This window comes from Cibotium barometz, chromosome 56 (assembly GCF_041138505.1).
Source record: "Cibotium barometz isolate CiBa-2024 chromosome 56, ASM4113850v1, whole genome shotgun sequence".
In the NCBI taxonomy this organism is placed as follows: Eukaryota; Viridiplantae; Streptophyta; class Polypodiopsida; order Cyatheales; family Cibotiaceae; genus Cibotium; species Cibotium barometz.
Window position 1 is genome coordinate 36,034,241 of NC_141101.1, and position 23,866 is coordinate 36,058,106.

General features: G+C 48.1%; 1 protein-coding gene across 2 annotated transcripts in view; it reads left to right on the top strand.

Moving 5' to 3' along the window:
* IMPL2 (inositol monophosphatase family protein) overlaps positions 1-22,785 on the top strand; it is a 160,963-nt gene extending 138,178 nt beyond the window's left edge. The window contains exons 7-9 of one of the 2 annotated variants that reach the window (XR_015264906.1): positions 22,002-22,091; positions 22,204-22,287; positions 22,425-22,479. Coding sequence is in view for 1 of the 2 variants with exons in the window: in XM_086791542.1 (XP_086647668.1) it covers positions 22,002-22,091; positions 22,176-22,287; positions 22,425-22,495 (273 nt within the window). In the remaining variant the exon portion in view is untranslated. Of the gene's footprint in view, positions 1-22,001; positions 22,092-22,175; positions 22,288-22,424 lie in introns of both variants that reach the window. The other variant, XM_086791542.1, reaches the window with a different exon arrangement.
* The last annotated feature ends 1,081 nt before the right edge of the window (positions 22,786-23,866 follow it).

Consider the following 23,866-nt stretch of genomic DNA (forward strand, 5'->3'; position numbering starts at 1 on the left):
TGCTGCCTCCTTCAGGGAGAAACGCGGTCCTATGAAAGTAACTCCCCAAGTGTACATATGACCTGATGCACTCAACTGGCTCCCTTGGAAAGTGAACTGAGGCTCTGATCTCGTCACCCATCCCTGTGTGGTGTTAAACACCCATCCCTGTGTGGTGTTAAACACCATAACCTTGGTTTTCCCAAGGTTCACTATCAAATCTCTATCTGCACAGAATGCATGTAATGCATCCAGATGTCTCTGTAATGCATCCGAGATGTCTCTGTAATCCCTCCGAGAACAATATCATCAGCATATAACAAGATGGGTATCAACACCCTGCCAGGCATGCCCCTGGGCCTCCCAATCTGTCTACATAATCGGAGACCACATCAATGTACTGTCCAAAGAGGGCGGGCGATAGCGGGCATCCCTGCTTCACCCCTATCGTGCTAATTACCATATCAGATAGTCCGCCTCGAGCTCGGACTCTACCTGTCACTCACAGACTCATACAAAGCATATATCCCCCACTGCATATCCTCAGGTACCTCAATGTCATGCAATCTGTGCATAAGCTTGGCACGTGGTACGGTATCGAAAGCTTTGCGAGAGTCCACAAAGCAGTAGTGTATCCTTCTCTTCTGTTCCCTGCCCTCTTCAATAAGTGCCCGAAGTGTCAGTATGTGATCCAAGGTAGTAAATCCTCTCCTAAATTTGGCTTGTCCATGTGCTCGATGACCATGCCTCTCTGCCCAACGGCTCAGCTCCGACTCCAATATAGAGCCATATAGTTTGGCCAAGTAATGACCAATCATGATTGTCCTGTAGTTGCCTGGTACCATAGGGTCCCCACTCTTAAAGAGTGGTGCAATGATATGCTCTGTCTAGCTTGCCTGGAAACCCTCACAAATGGCACGATTAAACACATATTAGAAGTGCTCTCCAACTAGCCCATCATGATCCTTTGCCTTTGCATTCTATAACCTATCTATCGCATCTAGCACCATCCGCATAGTAAAAAAGGTGCTGCTAGCCGGTCTAGCTCCCAGTGGAGGGGGGGTGGGGGCTGTCATGGTGCATCATATAGGTATCTAGCATAAGCATGCCATGGTTCAGGTGCAGTAATCGGATGTCTCTCCTGAAATATCTTCCATGCCCTCTTGCTGTCCTTCCCCAGGAAGAGTTGGTAGATCTCCTCCTCTAACTTAACCAGGTAGGTTTGTTTCTTCCTCCACACAAGGCGCCGAAAGATAATCCTGGCCTGTCTATGTGTGTGAGTCCCAATGGCAATCTCACGCTGTAGCTGTGCTCGAGCTTCACAACACTCATCATCTTACCAACTGTTCTACGGGGCAATGCTGCCGCGGGGGAGCGGGGGGGGGGGGGGGGGGGGGGGGCGGGTGGGCTGTTGGGAGGGATCATAGTGCAGGGAAACGCATATGAGGCGGATGCATGTAGTACACCTGCCAATCCTCTTGTAATCTCATCCAAAGGGCTATGCGGGTCTAAAGCAAACAAGCCATCAGATACTGCATCTCGGTAAACTCCAACTGTCTCACGTGTAAACCGATATCTCGGGTACCTAGGTAGACGAGTGGTTGGCCCATCTCTCGGGGATGTACCTACTAGTGTGAAACTCAGGTATCAATGAAGGAGATCCCATCAAGTAGTCCACTGTGCTCGCTCCCCCTTTAGAGTTCCAGTGTGCGAGAACATCTGATCCTTGCCATCTTGATAGGCCATTGTATATGACCAACCCATGTGCACTCCCGAGTGTGAGGAAATGCTTGCCATAATCTGTAAGCTCCCCTCATCCTGTGCTGATCTCTGCAACCCTATATCCTCTGCCATGATCTCCCGGTACATAGCCTCTTGAGTATCATATAGCTCTGTGTGCTCTGTGCCTTTACGTGCATTAAAGTCTCCCAATAGTATATGTCTCCCATGCTGGCAAACCTCATGATATCATCATATAGTGGCGTATAGGGCGACTGTCCCTGATGGTGCAAACCTGGAGTGGGCTGGGGGAAAGTAGCATACCGCCACATATAGCTCGTGGAGCCCCTCTCTACGTATTCGGACCCACATGTACCTTGCATTTTCATCTCTATGTACCACATGTATTTTGTCACGAAGCTCCTCCCTGAAAGGTATTGCACTCCTCCAGATCCTCTGGTGCCTCCCATTGTGCGTGGCTGAGGGCGGAACACCGATTCCCATCTATAACCCCGCACGTTAGGAAGCCTCTTGTTTATGCACTGATGGGTCTCCGTATACATAGCAATATCACTGTGTCAGAAAGTATCCTCGAAGAATCTTGCATTTCTCCTAAGGGCTCCATTGCAATTCCACACCGTGAATCGCAAGGTCTCATAGGCCGCGCACCGTTAAGCGGGCCTCCTCTCTGTAATGATGGCTCGGCCATCTCTGTATACCACCCATTTCCCCTCTTTCTTGCCTCAAGCACACACGGCATGTGTTCCTTCCAGTGTGCTATCTGTGCGGTGTAAGGTCCTCATCCAAATAAATCTTTTCCCCCTTAAGGGCCATCCTTTTGGAGAGGAAGGCCTTCTTCTTCTCCAAGTCACCAAGCCTCATGATCAATATCTTCGCCCTAGTTTCATCTCTGCCTACTCGCCATGCTCCAGTAATGGGTACATCAGTCTCTCCAATTTTGTCGCAAGAGCTTTTGCATCCTCTTGGGGATTTCCCTTATCTTTCCAACCAACTACGCGTACATGTAAGGCACGTGCCCGTCTCTTGGCTTCCTCTTCCAATGTAGCATTCATCACCTCTACTTTATTGACTGGTGTATCCTTCTGCTTTTTAACTATTTCAATCCATGGGCTAACTTCCTCAATTTGTTTTTTTGTGGCACTGGCAATTTCAGCCCATAAATGCATTTCCTTCTCACCTGCAGCCACTTTTACCTCTTTAATGGCTGACGGGTGGAGTGATATACGCAGGCATTCATTGGGAGGCGTTCTTGCAGCATGTAGAGGGAATCCACTCTACATAAAGTCTACATAAGCTAATCAACATTACAGGTCTAATTTGCGCTCGCTGAAGCTTTCGCTCCCCCCCTGCTCGCGCTGTCGCCTGCACGCACTCCCCCCTCCCCACCCTTGGGTCTGCTCCCCCGCCTGCACGCACTCCCCCCTCCCCACCCTCGGGTCTGCTCCCCCGCCTGCCCCGTCCTCTCCGCCCTCGCGCTGCTCCCCCCGCCAGGTTCTCGCGCCCCCGCTCCCTTGGTCTGAGTCTCTGCAGTACTTTGGTTAGGTGTTCTTTATGCTCTGCCAAGGTTTTACTGTATATCAAGAGATCATCGATGTAGATAATGAGAAACTCATCAAGATAGTCTTTGAAGGCATCATTCATCAGGGTACAAAAGGTGGCCGGAGCGTTCTTGAGGCCAAACGGCAGCACGAGGGAGGACCCGCGGTCTCTCCTCTCGGGTGCCAGCGGCGGCAGCCGCTCCATCAAGGTGGTTAGCATGTCCTCCAGGCGGCCTAATCGCTCGCCTTGCTCTGTCATTTGGGCTTGCACCTCGGAACTATCCCGGAAGTCCCCTTCGTCATCCATGTTCCTCACCGTCGAGGGTCCTAGGGCCGTTCACTGCGCCTTTGTTGGCATTCGGCGTGATTGACCCACCGCCGGATTTCGATTGAGAGAGCTTCTTTCTCTTCAATCCGCCGCGCTTCCGCTTCGGACAACAGGGCTTCGCTACTTTCGTAGCTAGCTTCTTGAAGAATTTGTTCACGGACCATGTCGCGCCTTTTTGGCTTGGGACGCTTGCTCACCCGAGTGGATTCCAGCTCTGATACCAAGTGTGACGGCCCGGTCCCCACGGGACCCCAACGGGGCTCGATTCACCTTGCCGACGTGCCAAACGGCACCCGAAAATGATGGGACTGGCCAACGTTCCCCGCGGCTCGCGTAGAGCCAACGGCAACGGGGAACCCACGTTTTGCTTGCCAAGAACGCGAGAGAGAGAGAGAGAGAGAGAGAGAGAGAGAGAGAGAGAGAGAGAGAGAGAGAGAGAGAGAGAGAGAGAGAGAGAGAGAGAGAGAGAGAGAGAGATGATGAGAGAGAGAGAGAGAGAGAGAGAGAGAGAGAGAGAGAGAGAGAGAGAGAGATGATGATGAAATGAAATGTTATATTAACGTCTTCAAAAGGCCATAATGACCTATGAGACCAAAAAGTTACATCATGGTGGATCTGATACAATGTCTGGATAAAAAACCAAAAAATGAAAAATAAAGATGATACTACTGGCACCTAGAAAATGAAACTGGAAGTGGAAGGTAAACAGAAACCCTTATAGGGTGTGAATATAGTGAGGGGGGGTACACTATGGAGGTGCCTCCATCTCATAATATGTGCCGCATCGGACGCTGGCGGATCTCCTCAATATCCTCTGTGGTCAGCACCCTGACTGGGTGTCCCGCATATCTTAAAGAAAAGACTCACGGAGGAGTCGTGATTGCTATTAACCAAGAAATATTTACATGAGAGAGGGGCGTGACTCGCATAGTTGTTTCTCGTACCGGTACGAATGGGTTCGTACGGTACGGTTCGTACGGTACGATGCCGTACGGTATCGTACGGTACGGTTTTTTTCCCCTCAATTTTTTTTTCCTTGGAAAAAAAATTCCAAATGCTAAAAAGAATATAGAAACCTTGCTTTACAAAGATCCCAAATGCTCGCAATACTTCGCAACTTTCGTGTCCACTCAGTATTCCATATGGGGTTGTTGAGAGACCTAAAAAATCTGGCGAGGTAGATTGGTAGTGTACACTTGATTGGTAGGATGAGCGAATCTTGCTACATCACTTGGGGATCCCTGGTATAGGTAGGCTAGACAATTAGATTCTCAAGTTATGCACGAGGGAGAAGATTTGGACATGGCCATTTTGATCTAGAGAGGAGTCCCTAAACTTATCACCCTAGATGCACTCCTCGTATTTGTGCAAGGACGGTCCCTTAGTCATAAACGCTACACTGGGAGACCTTTGGTATTGCATTACCCATCCAGGTTCTTTTTTGGAGACAATCGGGAGATCCAACCGGGAGAGACACATATCCATGTTCTGGTTCCTCAAGCACTGTAGACTCCTCCCCTCCCAACCTTCCCTCACATTCAAGCTTGAAGCTCCGTACGTTGTAAGTGTTAAAAAAAAACCGTATTTTATCGTACGGTATCCGAAAATTTCATATCGTACCAAAAATTCCTGTATGGTATCGTATCGTACGGTATCGTATTTTCGTACCGTGACAACCATGGGCGTGAGCCACGGCCGTTACGGGGGGGGGCGAAGCGAACCGTGACTCAGAGGTAGAGAGGGAGAGGGAGTTGGGCGCTTGAGGTTGCTTGAGTGCGTGGTTGCTTGGGTGTTGGCTTGTCCCCCATATAGATGCAACAAATACGGGGCGGGCAAGCACACCCCCAAAGCACCAAGGTGGCCCGGATAGAAATCCCAAACGGGAGGGCCACCACAAGGAGGACTCTCACATCGTTTGTGCCATGGTGTAGCCTCTGGGCTCTCTCCTCCATAGCTCTGAGGTATCTTGTTTGGATCTAGGCAGATTGGGCCTAATGGAGTAGTGGTGGTCTGCGTCCGACTAGTCGCAGTCTCTTGACAGCTTTGATCTGCGAGGCTGAGAGAGAGAGAAATAAAGCAAGAAAGTTGTATTAACGTCTTCAAAAGGCCAAAATGACCTATGAGAGAGAGAGAGAGAGAGAGAGAGAGAGAGAGAGAGAGAGAGAGAGAGAGAGAAATGAAATGATATGATATGATATGATATATTAACGTCTTCAAAAGGCCAAAATGACCTATGAGACCAAAAAGGTTACAACAATTGGTGGATCTGATACAATGTCTGTGTAAGGAAAGCTAAAAACAACTAAACAACTAACTGAAACTGAAACAACTATGAGGAAAAGTACGGTACCAGGAGCTCCTAATGGATAACATGTGGGAGGAAAACTCCAGCAACAAAGGTAAGCATCATACACATCACTATCCAAAGATGTCTCTCATCGGTCGATGGCGGATATCCTCAATATCCTCCATGGTGAGTACTCTGACTGGACGTCTCCCATGTCGTGCTAGTATGGTCCTGATCCTCTGTTGTAGTCTCCGCCGGTGTCGAGATGGGCCTCTCATCTTGGGGCGCCTGGACCGCCCCAGCTCTATAGCCCGATCAATCAGTGTACCTCTGGTGCGGCTGTACTCTGGGGCTAGCTGCAATGCCTGCTGACCTGACTGCTCAATTTCTGGTCGAAAGAAGTCTGTAATCTGCCTCTGTAGGTGTCTCTCCCTCTCTGATCCCCTCCCTCTCAGGAGACCCTCTCTATGTCTACGCAGCTCCAGCAAGTACAATCCGAGGCATCTCTGATCCTGGTATCTCATGACTCTAGAAAGTGGTCCAAAGCCCTCTCTGAACAGGCAGTGAAAACGGCCTCGTATCTCATAATATACTGGACAGTGACATATGTAATGTAACTCTGTCTCTGGCTCCATCTGGCACAGCTGACAAATCCTGGCCTCAGTTGGTACTCCTCTGAATCTGCCAGTCTCAATCTCTAGCTGGTGTGAGGATGTGCGCATCTGACCAATAGCACACCGTACCCCATGAGAAAGATGAGTATCCATGTAGCTGGGTCTAATCACAAACCCATCCTCCGTGAGCTCGTGTGTCGGTTGTATCCATGTCCTCCTAGTGTCCAGCTGAGTCAAGTCTTGCCTGATAAGTCTGGTAATCTCTGCCCGTGTGAGAGAGAGGGAGGGTGCATCCAGGGAGTACTGAAATGGAGGTAGCCTGTCCATACTAAAGCCATGCAGTTGGAACCAAGCTGTCATCTGTGCATACCAACATGATCCGTCTCCCTGTGATGCCAACTGTCGTGAAGACTCCAGGGCTAAGCGAGCATATCTGTCTCTAGGGAGAGCCCAAGTGCTATGTATAAAGGAGACTGATCGAGTGAGTGCCTCTACTACCAATGGGGGGGCAGCCATCTCTGCACGGATAATATCATGTGGTACGGAGGCCTTGGCCCTAATCATCCGGGAAATCATAGAAACCAAAGACCTCTCCATACGTCTCCATCCATCAGTGCTACCAGCTCGGCTGTGGTGATCCACTGAGGGTCCCCATATCTCCACTCCATACAGCATGGCTGAAGTGACCAAAGTGTCAAAGAGCCAGAGCTTTGTTCGAGGTTCCTGAAACTGAACCTGCGAACACATCCTCTCTAGTCTCCCCAATGCTGCATAAGCTCTGGTCAATCTAGTCTCCGCTGCTCTCCTCAAGGAAAATAGTGGGCCACTAAAAACCACACCAAGGTAAGTATATGCATCTGTATACAGGAAAACTCCAGCAACAAAGGTAAGCATCATACACATCACTATCCAAAGATGTCTCTCATCGGTCGATGGCGGATATCCTCAATATCCTCCATGGTGAGTACTCTGACTGGACGTCTCCCATGTCGTGCTAGTATGGTCCTGATCCTCTGTTGTAGTCTCCGCCGGTGTCGAGATGGGCCTCTCATCTTGGGGCGCCTGGACCGCCCCAGCTCTATAGCCCGATCAATCAGTGTACCTCTGGTGCGGCTGTACTCTGGGGCTAGCTGCAATGCCTGCTGACCTGACTGCTCAATTTCTGGTCGAAAGAAGTCTGTAATCTGCCTCTGTAGGTGTCTCTCCCTCTCTGATCCCCTCCCTCTCAGGAGACCCTCTCTATGTCTACGCAGCTCCAGCAAGTACAATCCGAGGCATCTCTGATCCTGGTATCTCATGACTCTAGAAAGTGGTCCAAAGCCCTCTCTGAACAGGCAGTGAAAACGGCCTCGTATCTCATAATATACTGGACAGTGACATTTGTAATGTAACTCTGTCTCTGGCTCCATCTGGCACAGCTGACAAATCCTGGCCTCAGTTGGTACTCCTCTGAATCTGCCAGTCAGAGAGAGAGAGAACGAAGGGAGGCGACACGCGTTCGAAACAGCAGGCGGGAGGGAGGCGACACGCGTTCGAAACAGCAAGCAGGAGAGGGAGGCGACGGAGGTCAGCAGGCGGGAGGGAGGTGACACACGTTCGACAGAGGTCAGCGGGAGAGGGAGGCGACAGAGGTCAGCAGGGTTCCGGCTCTAGGGTTTCAGGCAGCAGTGGAAGAAAAAAAAAATCAGGTTTGCAGGTTTTCTCAAGGGTGCAGCAATGGTTCAAGCAACTATTTAAGAGTTTGCAGGTACTGAATTAGGGTTTTCAGGTGCTGAATTAGGGTTTTTGAGAAAGGGTTTTCTTTGCTTTTGTACATGGATTTGGATGACCCGGCTGCTGCTGTTGGTGGCATGGCTGCCAATAGCCTTAACATGGATCTTATTGAGGAGATGATCGAGAAGGATGTGGGTTATGCTTCAGATGCCTCGGAGCAACAAAAACGTCAAAGGCTTGATGTTGATGCAAGTTACACTCTGGTGAATGTTGGAGACAATGCAGAGGAAAGTTCTTAGGTACCTTCTCCGGAGTTTGCACGTTTGCTGCAGATCACTGGTGAGCTTCTGCAAGAATATGTGAAGGCAAATAGCGTGCAAATGACTGCAGTAGATAATGATGGTGTGGCTGATGTATGCATGGAGACTCCTTTGTTGCTACAACAGCTAGCAGATTTTCATGATCGTGCTGCTATCTTCTTCTTTACTGGGCGTATTCCATTGTTGCCTCGTCTTAGAGCATGGTTGGGCCGCTTGGTGTCGCCTGAGGCACTTGAGGAGATTTATGATGGTCCGAGAGGCTTTTATGAAATACTTTTTCGCACTTCGGAAGCCCGTAGGGCAGTCTTGGAGCAGGTGCCACTATTTTTGGATGGGCAGTTGGTTCATGTGGTTCTGTGGAAGCCTATGGCAGAGTACCAAGATATGTTGCGCCAGGCTTGCCCAATTTGGGTTGAAGTGAAACAATTCCCACCAATGTTTTGGCGTGTTTTACAGATCTCATGCGAGGTATCGGTGATGTCTTGGTGGTACCTCGAATGACATCTAGAAACCGAAATCGTCTATGCATGTTATGGGATACTGGGAGACCTAGGCCGACACATTTGTGTGTCAATATGGCTGGGCTGCAACCTTTAATGTATGAATTGAGGTGGGATACATTTGCTGGCCACTGTTTCAAATGTGGTAAGATGGGCCACTTTGTCTCCGAATGTCCTAAGAAAGAACAAGTTGTTGCTACCAAGGATATCGTTGATGGGCAGTTGCCCGTGGAAGATGAGCATGATGCTCCTTTACATGATGCCCAGCACATGGATGTACATGATGCCCAGCACATGGATGTACATGTGGATGTTCAGAATGAGGTTGAGCAGCCATGGGTGGAAGTACGTCGTAAAAAGACACGATTTATTGCCCCGCGGGGGGATTTCTCAGATGCTGTTTGGCGGGGGCCTTTGCGTACTCATCAGGGGCTCTTACATACATATGCTCGTCGCCCTTTGGGTTCAGGTGCCCAGCAACAGACCAGGATTGAGAGGCCGGGAGGCCAACTTTCTCAAAGTTCAGGGGCTCTTGGGGTGGATAGAGTAGAACGCTATCCTATTAGAAGTCGCCTAACAAAAGAAGCACAACAACAATTGCCTCTTATGTTTGGTTCGAAGGGTGAGGTCATCTCGCCATGGGATGGTCATTACCCTTTGGCACGTGCTCGAGAACTCCAAGGGCAGTCTGAGATCACAAATACCATGTCTAAAAATGCAATGCTTCAAAAGGTCCGTGATTTGGCAGATTGTCCTGGGCCTAGTACACGGCCTTGTTGATTCCTTTTCTGGGAAGGCTTATGAAAATTGTACAATGGAATGTAAAGGGTATTTCTTCGCGCCAAAAGCAGTTCAGGCTTTGGCGTACAACTTTTTATCATGGTTGGGATGTTTTGTGTGCAGTTGAACATAAGCAGCATAAGTTGGCTGGCAAAGCCTATGTATATAAGGGGTTTCATGTTTTCTACAGCGGACATCCTGCTTCGCAGTCAGGTGTTATTTTTGCTGTTCGTTCGCATTATCGGCCTTCTCTTAGATTCAAGATGTTCATGGAAGATTTCTAGTGATACAAATTGTTTGGGATGATACGCCTTTATGGTTATTAGGGGTGTATGCTCCAAAAAATGCTCGTGCGCGCTGTTTGCTGTGGAATGACTTGTGTGCTCTTTCAATCTCTCATCCTGGCTTTGTGATGGGAGACTTTAATATGTGTGTCTCCGGGGAGCAAGCCACGTTGCCTCATTCTGTAATGGATGGCCCGGAGAGAATGGCGTGGGAAGCTTTTGCAGCAAGGTCGCTAAAACAAGACATGTGGTCTTGGTTGCATCCAGATGAAAGGGGTTACACTTATGCCTCACAACCGTTTCGGGGCACTTATACTAGATTGGATAGGATGTATATTTTACATCAAGATCTCTTTTTGCCAGAGGTTCTTACTATGATGGTTGATCAGCAACAGGTTTTGTCGGATCATTGGCCGCTTGTGTTTGAAATGGTCTATTATCCTGTGGATGCATATAAAGGCTTGTTGGGACGCTTGCCTTTGCGCTTAAATCACACTTTTTTGGAGCATGAAGTTTTTGATGTTTATATGCGTCAGTTGATACGACATTTCTCCACAAGAGTGTCCATGGCTGATTATCATGCTTGGCCAGTGTTCCTTACCAACACTCGGAAATTAGCGCGGCATTATGGTCTTGCTAATGCCTCTATACAAAAACAGCATGTGGCTCTTCTTGAGTCGCTTTTAAAGGGCTTGCAGGCGTTCATGTTTACTGACTCTATGGATGCTGAAGTTGTGGATGCCATAGAATGGCTGAAAAAGGAGCTATCTAGGATGCAGGAAGCACAATATGTTCGCTTTAAACTACTTGCACGTCTTGATGCTTTGCGGGATGCTAACTGTCAATCTCATCGCTTCTATGATAAGTTGCATCAAAAACATATGTGTGAGAATATTGTTAGGCTGATGGATGCCCAAGGCAACCTTGTTACTCAACCTTCTGAGGTTATTCAGCATTGCATCAGGTTTTATGAAGATTTGCTTGCCCCTTGAGAGGATGTCTCGCCGGCTGTCCAGGCTGCAAGGGAGTCATTGTTTGCTGAAGTACGATATTAAGTTGACCCTGATGTGGCGGTTCAGCTTGATGCTTCTGTTACTCAAGGGGAAGTGGAAGCTGTTCTCTCCAAACTTCCCATGGGAAAGAGCCCTGGTTGGGATGGTTTGACAAATGAGTTTTTCCGAAAATATGCTGATCAGCTTGCAGAGAGCCTTTGACACTTATTTGGCAAAGGGTTTGGGATGAGGGATATATGCCTGCCGATTGGAAGTTGGGCATACTTCGTTTGTTGCCCAAAGTGCCTTCGCCTACTTCTTTGGCTCAATGGCGCCCAATCTCACTTATGGGTATTATGTATAAAATCTTTACAAAGATTTTTGCCAATCGCTTGCAGAAGGTGCTTCCTACTCTTATTCATCCATATCAATATGGATTTGTGCATGGCAGGAATATTTTGCATAATATTCTTAATGTTCAAATTGGAGTGGATTATGCCAAGGCAAAGAAGCAAGAGATTGTGATGGTGTAATTGGATCTTGAAAAAGCTTTTGATCATGTCAGCTGGTCTTTTCTTTCTCAGTTAATGACAGCCATGGGCTTTGGTCCCAAAATGGCTAATTTGGTGCATTTACTTGGCTCTGGCTCTATCACGCGGATTATGCTCAATGGAGGACTTTCGGATGGTATTTCTCTCACCCGTTCTCTCCGGCAGGGCTGTCCTCTTAGCCCTCTTTTCTTTGCCATTGCCACTCATCCTATGTTATCTCGCCTAGATGCTATGGCATCGCATGGTGAAGTGGTTGGTTTGCATCTCCCGCATGGCAAGCAATTGGTTGCTCAAGCCCTTGCGGATGACACTTTTATATTTCTTAGGGCCGAAAAAGCCAATATAGATCGAGCAATGGAAGCTTGGAATAATTTTGCATTGGCTTCTGGGCTGAAAATAAATTCAACAAAATCAGCCCTCATTGTATGCAAGGAATTTGATCGAGGCATTAGGGTGGCAAGGCCGTGTGGTGCATACAGGAGACATTGTTCGTCATCTTGGGTATCCAGTGGGTGTGGATGTGGACCCCCAAGCTCTTCTTGCTTGGATTTCTGCTCGGATCTCGGATAAATTTATGTATTGGAAAGCTCAAGGGTGGCCTATGCACGTGAGGGTTAAGGTAGCTCAGGTTATTATGCTTAGCATGATTTCCTATTTTTTGCCTTTGCTACCTTGGACGCACAAATCTCTTCTCCGTTTGGTTGCTCCCATTCGGTTTATGCTCTGGAAGAGGCAAGGAAATATTATGGGTCAAACATGGATAGCTTGGAATCACATTACGACGCCCAAAAGAATGGGTGGGGCTGCTTTACTGGATGTCCGCTTGCATATGGTGGCGCGTAGGTGGGCGCTTTTTCAGGATATGTGTTTGCAGGAGAAGCCTTGGGTATTCATGGCTCGTCACTTGATTGAGTTGGAGGGATTGTCACATGGACGGACACGTGTGCAGGCTTCATGGTGGGACATTGTGAATGCGGCTCACCCTGTCCGTATTCGCTCATCTCACATTTTATCGCATATTCTCCTTTCTTGGCATGAAGTTCTACTATTGGCTCTGTGGGATCCTGGTCATGAAAGACTACTTTTGAACTCTTTGCAGTTCGAAACATTTGTGGAGTCACGTGTCATTGTTTGGCCAGACAGAGATGCTTCACGCATACGACTCAACCGCATGGTCAGGTTAGGCTTGGTTAGAATCCGAGATGCTGTGATACCTGATCGTGACAAGCCTTATTCGTTTCGTCGTATTCGGCAGCACTTTAGGGTTCCTCGGACATTTCAGCCACTATGGGTTGACATCATGCATGCAGTTGAGTCTTTTACTCCATTGCCTCGGCCATCTGCAGATCAGCCTTGGCTTGATTGGGCACTATGTAAATCTGGTGACTTGATATCACTTTCAGCTAACCAGGTCTATCATAAGCTCGTATCAGAGAAAGATTGGGTTTCAGCCAAGGCCAATAAGGAGTGGGGATTGCACAAGTCTAAATCATGGTGGCAGAAAACTCTTATGCGTGGTTGGCAGTCTAAACTCCCTTACCAAGGTAAGGTTTTCATTTGGAGGATGTTGGTGGGAGGGTTACCTACACTGGATCAGCTCAGCCGTCGTAAAATTACATTGGCCTCTTGCTTCTTCTGCACGACATGCACTGAAACATCTGTTCATCAGTTGTCCAGTGGCCCGTCAGATTTGGTCTTTTGTCTCTCGCGTTTGGGAGGCAGTAGAGAGGTCTACTGTTTCGGCTCATCAGTGGATATTTGGGATTTGTCCTCAACCCATTACTTCGGACGGTCACCTTCTGATATTCCATTTCCTTAGATGGACAGGACTTTGGCATATTTGGTCTACACGGAATGGGTTCATCTTTGATTCCTTGTCTGGAATACATGGGCACATTCTACGTATCCGCGGTTTGCTGCTTTGGCAGTTTTCTTCACTTCTCTCAGCTCAGCTACTGGATGCAGATGCTATTTCGTTATGGTCTACGGCGGCTCGGTTGGCTCATCTTTGATGCTTTTATCTGGGATGCTTATTTGGCAAGGAGGCTTTCTTATTAGTGTACAGGTTTGCATGGTCATAATCCTTTAGAGGATCTTTTGTGGGGGGGGTTTTTTGGGGCCATAGGTTCTGTGTGAGCCATGTGGCTGATGTACATTTTTACATATAATATAAAACACCATTTCACGAAAAAAAAAGGAGAGAGAAATGAAATGAAATGTTATATTAACGTCCTCAAAAGGCCAAATGACCTATGAGACCAAAAAGTTACATCATGGTGGATCTGATACAATGTCTGGATAAAAAAGAAAAATAAAGATGATACTACTGGCACCTAGAAAATGAAACTGTGGGACAGGGGGGTACACTATGGAGGTGCCTCCATCTCATAACATGTGCCGCATCGGACGCTGGCAGATCTCCTCAATATCCTCTGTGGTCAGCACCCTGACTGGGTGTCCCACATGTTTCGCAAGAATAATCCGAATCTGCCGCTGCAACCTCCGTCTATGCTGGGATGCCCTCCTCCGTAGTCGTGGGCGTCTGGACCACCCAAGCTCAATCGCACGATCAATCAGTGTACCGCTGGTGTGGGCGGTATCCATGTCCTGCTGCTGCTGTGGTCCATCTGGCGCAGTGATGGCTGGACTAAAGAAGTCTGTAATGTGCCTCTGAGTCTGGCTCTCTGTGCGCCTAAGTAGGCTATCTCTATATCTCCGCAGCTCAAGCAAGAACAATCCCAAACACCTCTGGTCCTGGTACCCCATGACTCTGGAAAGTGGTCCAAAACCCTCTCTGAATAAACAGTGGAAACGACCACGTATCTCATAGTATGCAGTACAATGGCATATATAATGCAGCTCTGTCTCTGGCTCCCCATGGCATACTCGGCATATCCTGGCCTCAGCTGGTATACCTCTATATCGGCCAATCTCAATCTCAAGCTAGTGTGAGGATGTGCGAATCTAACCAATAGCACATCGTACTGCATGAGACAAGTGTACATCCATATAACTGGGCCTGATCACAAAACCATCTGCCGTGAGCTGAAGAAAATGCTCTCTGTAGAAAGCCATCTTCGTGCCCAGCTCCTCAGTCGGCTGTATCCATGTCCTCCTAATGTCCAGCTGAACTAAATCCTGACGAATGAGTCTGGTAATCTCTGTCCGTGTGAGAGTGAGAGAGGGTGCCTCTAGAGAATACTGGAAGGGAGGCAATCTGTCCATGCTAAAACCATGTGCCTGGAACCAAGATGTCATCTGTCCATACCAACAAGCCGTGTCTCCCTCCTGTAAAGCTAACTGTCGGGAGGACTCAAGGGCGAGGCGTGCATATCTGTCTCGGGGGAGATCCCACAAGCCATGTATGTAGGAGACTGATCTCGTAAGAGCCTCAATCACGAGAGGGCAGCCGCCAGCTCTGCTCGAATAATCTCATGAGGTACCACGGCCTTGGCTCTAATAATCCTAACAATCATAGATACCAAAGGCCTCTCCATACCTCTACACCCGCCTGCGCTGTGATGGCCCACTGAAGGTCCCCATATCTGCACTCCATAAAGCATAGCTGATGTCACTAGAGTGTCAAAAAGCCAAAGTTTCGTTCGAGGTTCCTGAAATTGAACCTGCGAACACATCCTCTCCAAACCACCCAGGGCTGCATGTGCTCTAGTCAATCTAGTCTCTACTGTTCTCCTCATCGAAAACACTGGCCCAATGAATACTACCCCAAGATATGTATATGCATCTGTATACTCCACAATCTCCTGCCCATATGTAAATGTGGGAGCTGATCGCCTAACCCACTGGGGCGTGGTGTTAAACACCATAACCTTGGTTTTGCCAAGGTTGACAGACAATCCACTATCATGTGCAAACTCATGTAAAGCATCCAGATGACGCTGCATACCCTCAAGGGAGTCAGAGATCAACACAATATCATCAGCATATAACAATAGTGGGATCCATGTACCTGCTAGCTGGGCTCCTCTGTCCCCCAATCTCTCAATGTAGTCAGAAGCCTCATCCACATACATACCAAACAATGAAGGAGATAACGGGCAACCTTGCTTCACTCCTATAGTGGAGTGAACCAAAGTAGAGACCCCCTCTGGGGTGCGTACCTGTCCTGCAACAACTGATCTATATAAAGCCATAATCCCCCATATGAGCTCTGTGGGTACCCCCATCTCCTGTAATCGCCTCATCAATTTGGCTCTGGGCACTGTATCAAATGCTTTGCGGAAGTCCACAAAGCTACAATAAATCCGTCGCCCATGCGACCTGCAATCCTCAATAATGGCCCGCAGAGTCAAGATGTGGTCAAGAGTAGAGAAACCTCTTCTGAACCCTGCCTGTCCCTTTGCTCGAATGCCCTCTCTCTCTGCCCATCTACTCAATTGCTGCTCAAGAATGGATGCATACAATCGTGCTAGTGTGTGACCAATCATAATAGTGTGATAATTCCCTGGCTCCATGGGGTCCCCTGACTTGAAGATAGGCACGATGGTGGACATACTTCAAGTCTCGGGTAAGCCTTCACACATAGCACGATTGAACATCACTGCTAGAAGCTCTGCCAGCATGTCCCTCGCATGAATAAAGTGCTCAGCGGCCAATCCATCATGATCATATGCTCTCCTAGTCTTCATCCTATCAATGGCCTTCCTTACCATCTCTGCGGTAAAGAAAGTACATGTCTGTGGGCATGGTACTGGCGGGTCCGGAAAAGGTGTCTGTCCAGGAACTGTATATAGAGATGCTGCATAACTACCTCAGACCTCTGTAGAAGTGATGGCCAAAGCAGGGGAGGACTCATGAAACAAACGCCAAGCCTCCCTCGAATCCTGGCTCAAGAACAGCTGGTATAATTCCTGCTCTAGCTGAGCAAGGAAGGCCCGCTTCTTCCTTCGCACAAGGCGCCGGAAGGCAATACATGACTGTCGGTGAGTAGTGACTCCCAAAGTAACCTCTCGCTGCAGTCGGGCTCTCGTCTCTTTGCACTCCTCATCATACCAGCTGTTCTGGGGCATACACCCAGAACGCTGTCTCTGTCCAGGCTGAGTATGTGGATATGCCTCTCTCGCTGCATCCTGTAAAGTCTCTGTTAGTATATGGGTCAGCTCCTCCAAAGGTCTCCCTGGCTCCTCTGTGTACAGACGTCTATAAATCCCATCTGTGTAGACAGCATCAGTCTCTGAAGTAAAAGTATATCGAGTGTGATCTGCCCCTCGTGTCCTCTGAGCTGTGGTAAAGTGAAAAGAGATGGTCAATGTCAACAATGCATGATCCACTACTACCCCAATCGGCCGAGATCCAACTGTGAAGTCCTTAATGCATGAAACAAAGCTCGGCATAGCCATAACATAATCCACTGTGCTAGCACCATGTCTATGTGGAAAGCAAGTAAATCCAGCTGCTGACGGAAACCTCTGCAAGCCATTAAGTATGGCCAACCCATGTGCAGTCCCCATATCTACCAAATATCTCCCATACTCTGTGCACTCCACATCCTGTGAGCATCTGTCTAATCCCATATCCAGAGTGTCTAGCTCTCTCAGCATCTCCTCTGAGGTATCATAAAAGGCCGTCTGGCGGTTGCCCGTCCGGGCATTAAAGTCCCCTAACAGGATGATGTCTCCATCCCTAGAGAACTCCCATATATCATCATCTAGCACAGAGAAAGGAGACTGCCCTCTAGGTGCTGCATATGTCGATGTACTAGGAGCAAAATAGCATATGGCAATATACAGGAATCTGCCTGTGTCGGCCCTCAGTCTCACCGACATATATCTGGCCTGATCATCTCTCCGAACGATGTGTAGAAGCGGTTGCAGCTCCTCCCTGAAAAGAACTGCCCCCCTCCCCTAATCCTCTACTACTGTGTACCGATCTCGTCCCTACTCTGCAAGTTGTCTCCCATCTGTATCCTGTCACCTGTGGCATCATCTGACCAGGGGCCTGGTGAGTCTCCGAGTAGAAGACTATATCTCTATCTCTAAAGCTGTCCTCAAAGGCACCTACATCAAGTCTGAGGGATCCATTGCAGTTCCAGGCTGCCAGCTTTAATTTGGCCCCATAGGTCTCGCACCGTCATGTAGAGCGTCGCTCCACGATGACCACCCTCCCTTCTCTATAAAATGCTATCTTTCCCTTTTCTCTTGCCGCCCTAATCTCTGGCATGACTTCCTTCATATGTGCAAGCTGTGAAAGAGTAAGATCGTCACCAAGAAAAATGCCTGTATTCTTTAAAGTGGGTCGCCTCTTCAAGAACTCCTTCTTCGCCTCAATAGAGGGGAAGCGAAGTATGAGAGCTCTTTCCTTTGATGTTTCCCCGTTGCCTCCGCTTTTTTTGCCCACTCTCCAGGCTTTTGCGTGTGCCGGACTGTCAATCCCCATCAACACCATAAGCTCTTTCACCTCCTCTTCAACTTTATCCTTGTCTTTAAGGCCGGTAATCCTGACATGCAAAGCACGTGTACGTCTTCGTTGTTCCTCTTCCAAAGTCATGTTAATGATTGTAGGTGTAGGGGTTGTTATCTCCTTACCTTTACCCTTCTTGGCGACCTCTATCCACTTCTCCGCTTCATCCATCTTTCTTTGAGTCTTGGTGATGACTTCCACCCATGAGGAAGTCTTTGCTTCGTGTTGCTTCTCTTCTTTCTTAATTGCCCGTACTTGTTCCTTGATAACCTTGAGCTCTTCTATCATGGATGGCTGAATTTCACCTTCTTCAAGTCCACCATTTGCCTTAGCCTCTGCAAGCTCCCTCTGAAGAGCTGAAATTACGCCTTTGAGCGTGTTGACTTCCCCGTGAAGGTCTTTGACTTCTGCTATGAGGTCCTCCTCCTCCTCTTTCCACCGCTTACCCTCATTGAATACCATTTGGAGAAAGTTGGCTTTCTCCTTCCACCATCCCTCCATCTCCGCCTTTCATTCCTTCATCTCCTTTTCCACATTTGTTATCCTCTTGTTTGTGACCATAAAGGTCGCCTTCGTCGGGTTGCGCAAGGGGGAAGCCATGGAAGAAGCGAGAGAGAGAGAGAGGGTTATTTTGCTGCCTTGGGGGCCTAAGCAAAGGGTGCATGGGGAAAGCGGGCCGCCGACCCTAGCGGATAGAGAGGCGGGCCAGCATATTGCCAGCGGTCCTGTGCGGCTACGAGAGAGAAAGCGGCAAACAGGGCAGCAGGCAGGAGGGAGGCGACTGGTTTGAAGAGAGAGAGGGAGGCGACAGGTCAACAGGTGGGAGGGAGGGTGGCGGAATCGAACAAAGAGGGGGCGGGGGAAGCGAACAGCAGGGGGGGAGAGAGAGGGGGGGGCGCAGGCAGGCAGCGAAGCGGGCAGCGGGCAGCGGGAGGGGTGGGCACAGGCAGGAGGGGGGGCGTAGGCGGGAGAGAGAGAGAGAGAGAGAGAGAGAGAGAGAGGGGTGGGCGCAGCGGGAGGAGGGGCAAGCGGGCAGCGGGAGGGGTGGGCGCAGGCAGGAGGGGGGGCGCAGGCGGGCAGCGGGAGAGAGAGAGAGATTGAGAGAGAGAGAGAGAGAGAGAGAGCAGCGAGCGAGGGCAGAGGCGAGCGAACAGCGAAGAGGGCAGCGAAGAGAGAGAGGTATATTAAACGTCTTCAAAAGACCCAGTGGGTCGATGAGACCAAAAGTGATACAATAGTGCCCATGTAATCTCATCATGGTACAAAAGAAAACAAAGACTAGAGCTATGAGCTGGGAATGTCAAATCCAAGCCATATGATACAAAGTGGGACCATCATCATCATACAACCTATGGAGCTAACCCCCCAGTAGGGGGAGCATGGGAAGGTGGCTTTGTGCCTTTCCAAGATCCCCTCAAGCTGGGGCTGATGTTTGTGTTGCTGGTGAGGTCTAGGGAGTCTAGGACGTCAGGCTCTGTAGTGCCATGGCCTGGCCTAGAGTCACACTAGAGTGGGGTTTGGTGGGGGGTTAGGCACTTGAGAATGTGTAGCTCAATGAGGCTGTGGGTATGTCATCCGTGGCTGGTGGGGCGTCCTCTCATGGTCGGAAGAACTGAGTGATGGTTGCCTGGAAGAACTGAGTGATGGTTGCCTCATGCCGGGTGGATGTCTCACATGGGGTCTCTATGGTGATGAAGCTCTAGTAGGAAGAGACCCGAGCACCACTGATCTGGGCTCGATCTGGGTAATCCATGATCCTGGATAAGGGTCCAGACCCCTCTCTGTAGAGATAGTGGAACTTCCCTCAAATCTTATAATATACAATGCACCTGCATATGAAGTGCTCCTCTGACTGGATCTCCTGCTGGCACATAGTGCATATCCTCTCCTCACGAGGTATCCGTGTGGCTCTCCCTGTCTCTATCCTCAGGCGGTGCACGCAAGTGGCCCACTGCAATCCGCATGGCATGTGACATGTATATGTCATGATATCTAGCCCTCAGTATGAAACCATCCTCTGTAAGCCTAATGAAAGTATCCATGCAGTACTGCCATTTGTGTGAGGGTGGCTCATGTGTTGTGATCCAGGTATCCTATATGTATAGTCCCAATAAATCATATCTGATCATCGGGTTCCTGTCATCTTGAGAGAGCTTGATCAATGGGGAGTCCAGGTCATACAACAATGGGGGGAGGCGATCCATCCTAAGTCCTTGCCTCATGAACCAAGTGCATACTCTGCTATACCATGACTCGTGGCCATCTGCTGCTAGCTCTGCTCGGAGGACTGTAGAGCGAGCCTTGGGAGTCTCTAGGGGGCCATGGCAGTGATCTTGTGAATGTATGTGATTGTCTGGAAGAGGCCTCTACTACCATGGGTGCTGCAGCAAACTCTGCCAGGATAATATCATGTGGGGCCGATGGTTTGCTGCGTATCATACGGGAGAGCATTATGACCTGAGGCCTCTCTATCTTCTCGACCATTTGGCCGTTGTAAGATCAGGTGCCCAAATAAGTGCTCCATACATCAATTGCAGAGTGACCAAGGTGTCCAATAGCCAAATCTTGGTCCTCGGCTCTTAGAAATGGGCTTGGAAGCAATGTATGTCCATGAGAGCAAGAGAAGCATACCCTCGCATCAAGAAGACCAGTCCTGTAAAAGTGACTCCCAAGTACACATATGAGTTTGCAATCTCCACTGGGCTACCCATGTAGGTGAAACTTAGTTCAGATGTGAAAAGAGGGGATGTGTTGAAGACCACAACCTCAGTTTTCCCAAGGTTTACTGTGAGATCCCATTGTGCACAAAAGTCCTATAATGTGTCAAGATGCCTCTAGAGAATCTGCAATAAGCACAATATCATCAGCATAAAGTAGTATGAAAACAAGGATGCCTGCTAGTGATCGCCTCCTCCCCCTCCTCTATCAATGAAGGCTGAAATCTCGTCGATGTAGAGGCCAAAGAGAGTGGGAGATAGTGGGCATCCTTGCTTCACTCCAATGGTACTGGAGATCTACTCTGATAATCCACTTGGGCATCTCACTCACCCTATGACCAACTCATATAATGCCATGATCCCCCAAACCATGTCTGACGGTACCCCCAAATCCTGGAGTCTTTGCAATAGTCTGGCTCGAGGCACCATATCAAAAGCTTTGCGGAAATCCACAAAGCAGCAGTAAACCCGTCGGTGTCGTGCTGTGTCCTCTTCTATGATGGCTCGGAGGGTGAAGATTTGATCCAAAGTGGAGAATGACCTGCAGAAGCTTGCCTGCCCTAATGCTTTGTGCCCATGTCTCTCTGCTAGTGTGTTTAATTCAGTCTCAAGTACTGACCCATAAAGTTTGGTTAGTGTGTGGCCAATCATAATAGTCCTGTATTTGTTGGGGTCCATGTGATCTCCAGCTCTATGGATGGGTGTGATGATATGGGCTGTCTAGATGGGTGGGAAGCCTTCCAAAAGAGCCCAGTTGAACATATGGGCCAGGAGGGGTGCAAGAGTCTCCCCCGCATGGGAGATGTGCTCTGCCAAGAGGCCCTTGTGGTCTTGTGATCCACAGTTTTTGAGTCTCCGGATGGCTCGGGCTACCATGGTGGGTGTGAAAGTGGATGCAATGGGACGTGGACCCTTAAAAGGGATGAAGCTGGCAATAGGCACACATCTTTTATTGCTTGGGGAAAATTACTAAAAGATTTATTTAGGTGGCTTGCATTTAGCTGGAACTCAGCATAGCAAGAAGATGCACTTGGATAGCACTACAAAGGTTGAAGTTGCAGTTGCATGATTGATGTGTGGTGGAGGGCAGCATAATAGCTAATTGGTTTGAGATTGAAAAATAAATTTTTTGCTTGTTTGATTGTGCCAACCTTAAAACCAAGAGCTTTCAGGTCATTGCATTGTGTGATGTGGATTCAAAAGCACCATAGTGACACATGAAAAAACCCTCTCTACAGGTGAAGGTTCCACTTTATGGTTGTGATTGCTATGCATATGGACTTTTGGCAGCTGGGCATGTCGACCTTGTAATTGAGTCCGGACTAAAGGTACTATGTATCTACAAGATTGGTTTCCTTTCTTTTGTATCGTTGTAGTCATGTTTTAGAGACCGACTTGTTTTTTGTCCTCAGCCATATGACTTTCTTGCACTGATACCAGTAGTGGAAGGTGCCGGAGGCATAATGACCGACTGGAAGGGCCAACCCCTAACATGGTGGCCATCCAATAATGGCATGGTGATAGGTAGAATGGATATCTTGTCACATTTTCTGTGATATCTCTTTGGTTTCTCATTAAAGTCACCACCTGCACCTTGGAAGCTGAAACAAAAACCCTTTTTTAAGCTGGTATAACTTTTTAATGGGTCTAATGCATTTCAGGCACTGATGTAATTGCTGCTGGAGATGAGAGAATTCACAAGGCTGCACTGGCTACACTCGGTCATGTGTAATGGGTGCTCTACAAGCATGCAGCTTTAAACAGTCAAGCATACATAAGGAATTTGAAGCGCATTGATATCTTTTCTTAGTTTATGCTTCTTCACATGAAGTGGTTCTCTGATTTGCCTGAAAGTAATATATTTGTGATAACACAAGTTTACACAAGAAGAAGTAAATCCAAGAGATTAAGGGTGGTAATGTTCACCCTTTCAAATTCTGGGAATAATTTTCATACGGTTAAATGTAAAATTTTCTATTTGAGCTTTCGGAGTGAGTATCATTTTAAATCAAATGGCTAAATGTGATTTCTTCCAGTTGGTTAAGTAAATAACCGCTCTTGGTTGGGGTTTCTTAAAGAATAGAAAAGGGAAAGATAACATGCTTCCTTTTCCAAAGTATAACCTTTGTACTGTGTGATTCATATAATCTCTTATTTATGGTAAGCCTTAAAGCATGACGAACAACCTCTCTATACTCTCCAACACTATCCACGAAATTAAGAGCCTCCATGAAAACACTCCAATAATCTACTAGAAAAGAGCCAGGTGTGTAGAATACTTGTGCCTGTGTTAGGGTTTACAAAAATACAGAGGAATGCAGCGGAACTCACACATAAGCACACAAAAGTAGCCCTAGATCTACTGCTTGTTGGACAATGAAAAGGTATACAGCTCAATTTTCAAGTACAAAATGTTACTGATAAGGTGATCTCTGATCTGAACCTTAAAATGTTGTTAGATGCTAGTGCTCAGCCCAATGCCTTGCTGTAGATGTGTTTCCAGCACCTCCAATCAGCCCTCACATGGTTGCTCTTGATTGTGTATTTTTAAAAATGTGAGATGACCAAATGAGGACCAAATCCCTCGTTTTATTTGAAAACCATGCCTCAAATTAAGGTCGCCCAACCCATTTTACTGTGAAAATGTTGGGTATTTCAGAGTTAGTCTAGAGTCTGGTCAAGTGTCCTTAGCACTAGGTGTGAACACTCTCTTATTTAGGGTCAAAAGATAAGGCCTTGGTGCCTTAAAAATAGAAATCTATAGCATGGAAGCTTGCAAGAGAAACATACCCATGGAGAAGTTGCATATCAACAAAACACAAGCCATCAATGCCATCTACATCATGTGCATTATTTCTTTGATCCTCTGGTAAGAACTTCAATGGATCAAAAGCGTTTTCATTGTTTTGCTTCCTTCAAAGAGGAGGCACAAGCCATACAATCAAGTGCTTCAACCAACATTGACAACCACATGGGCCACATCTTATGCTTCCTTCATGAAGCAATTCGCTTGGTCTTCATCGAACACCTTTGCATGCATGATTTGTAGGATCTTCGACACCACATTTGTGATCCATTGCACTAAAGCACCCATTGTTAGATC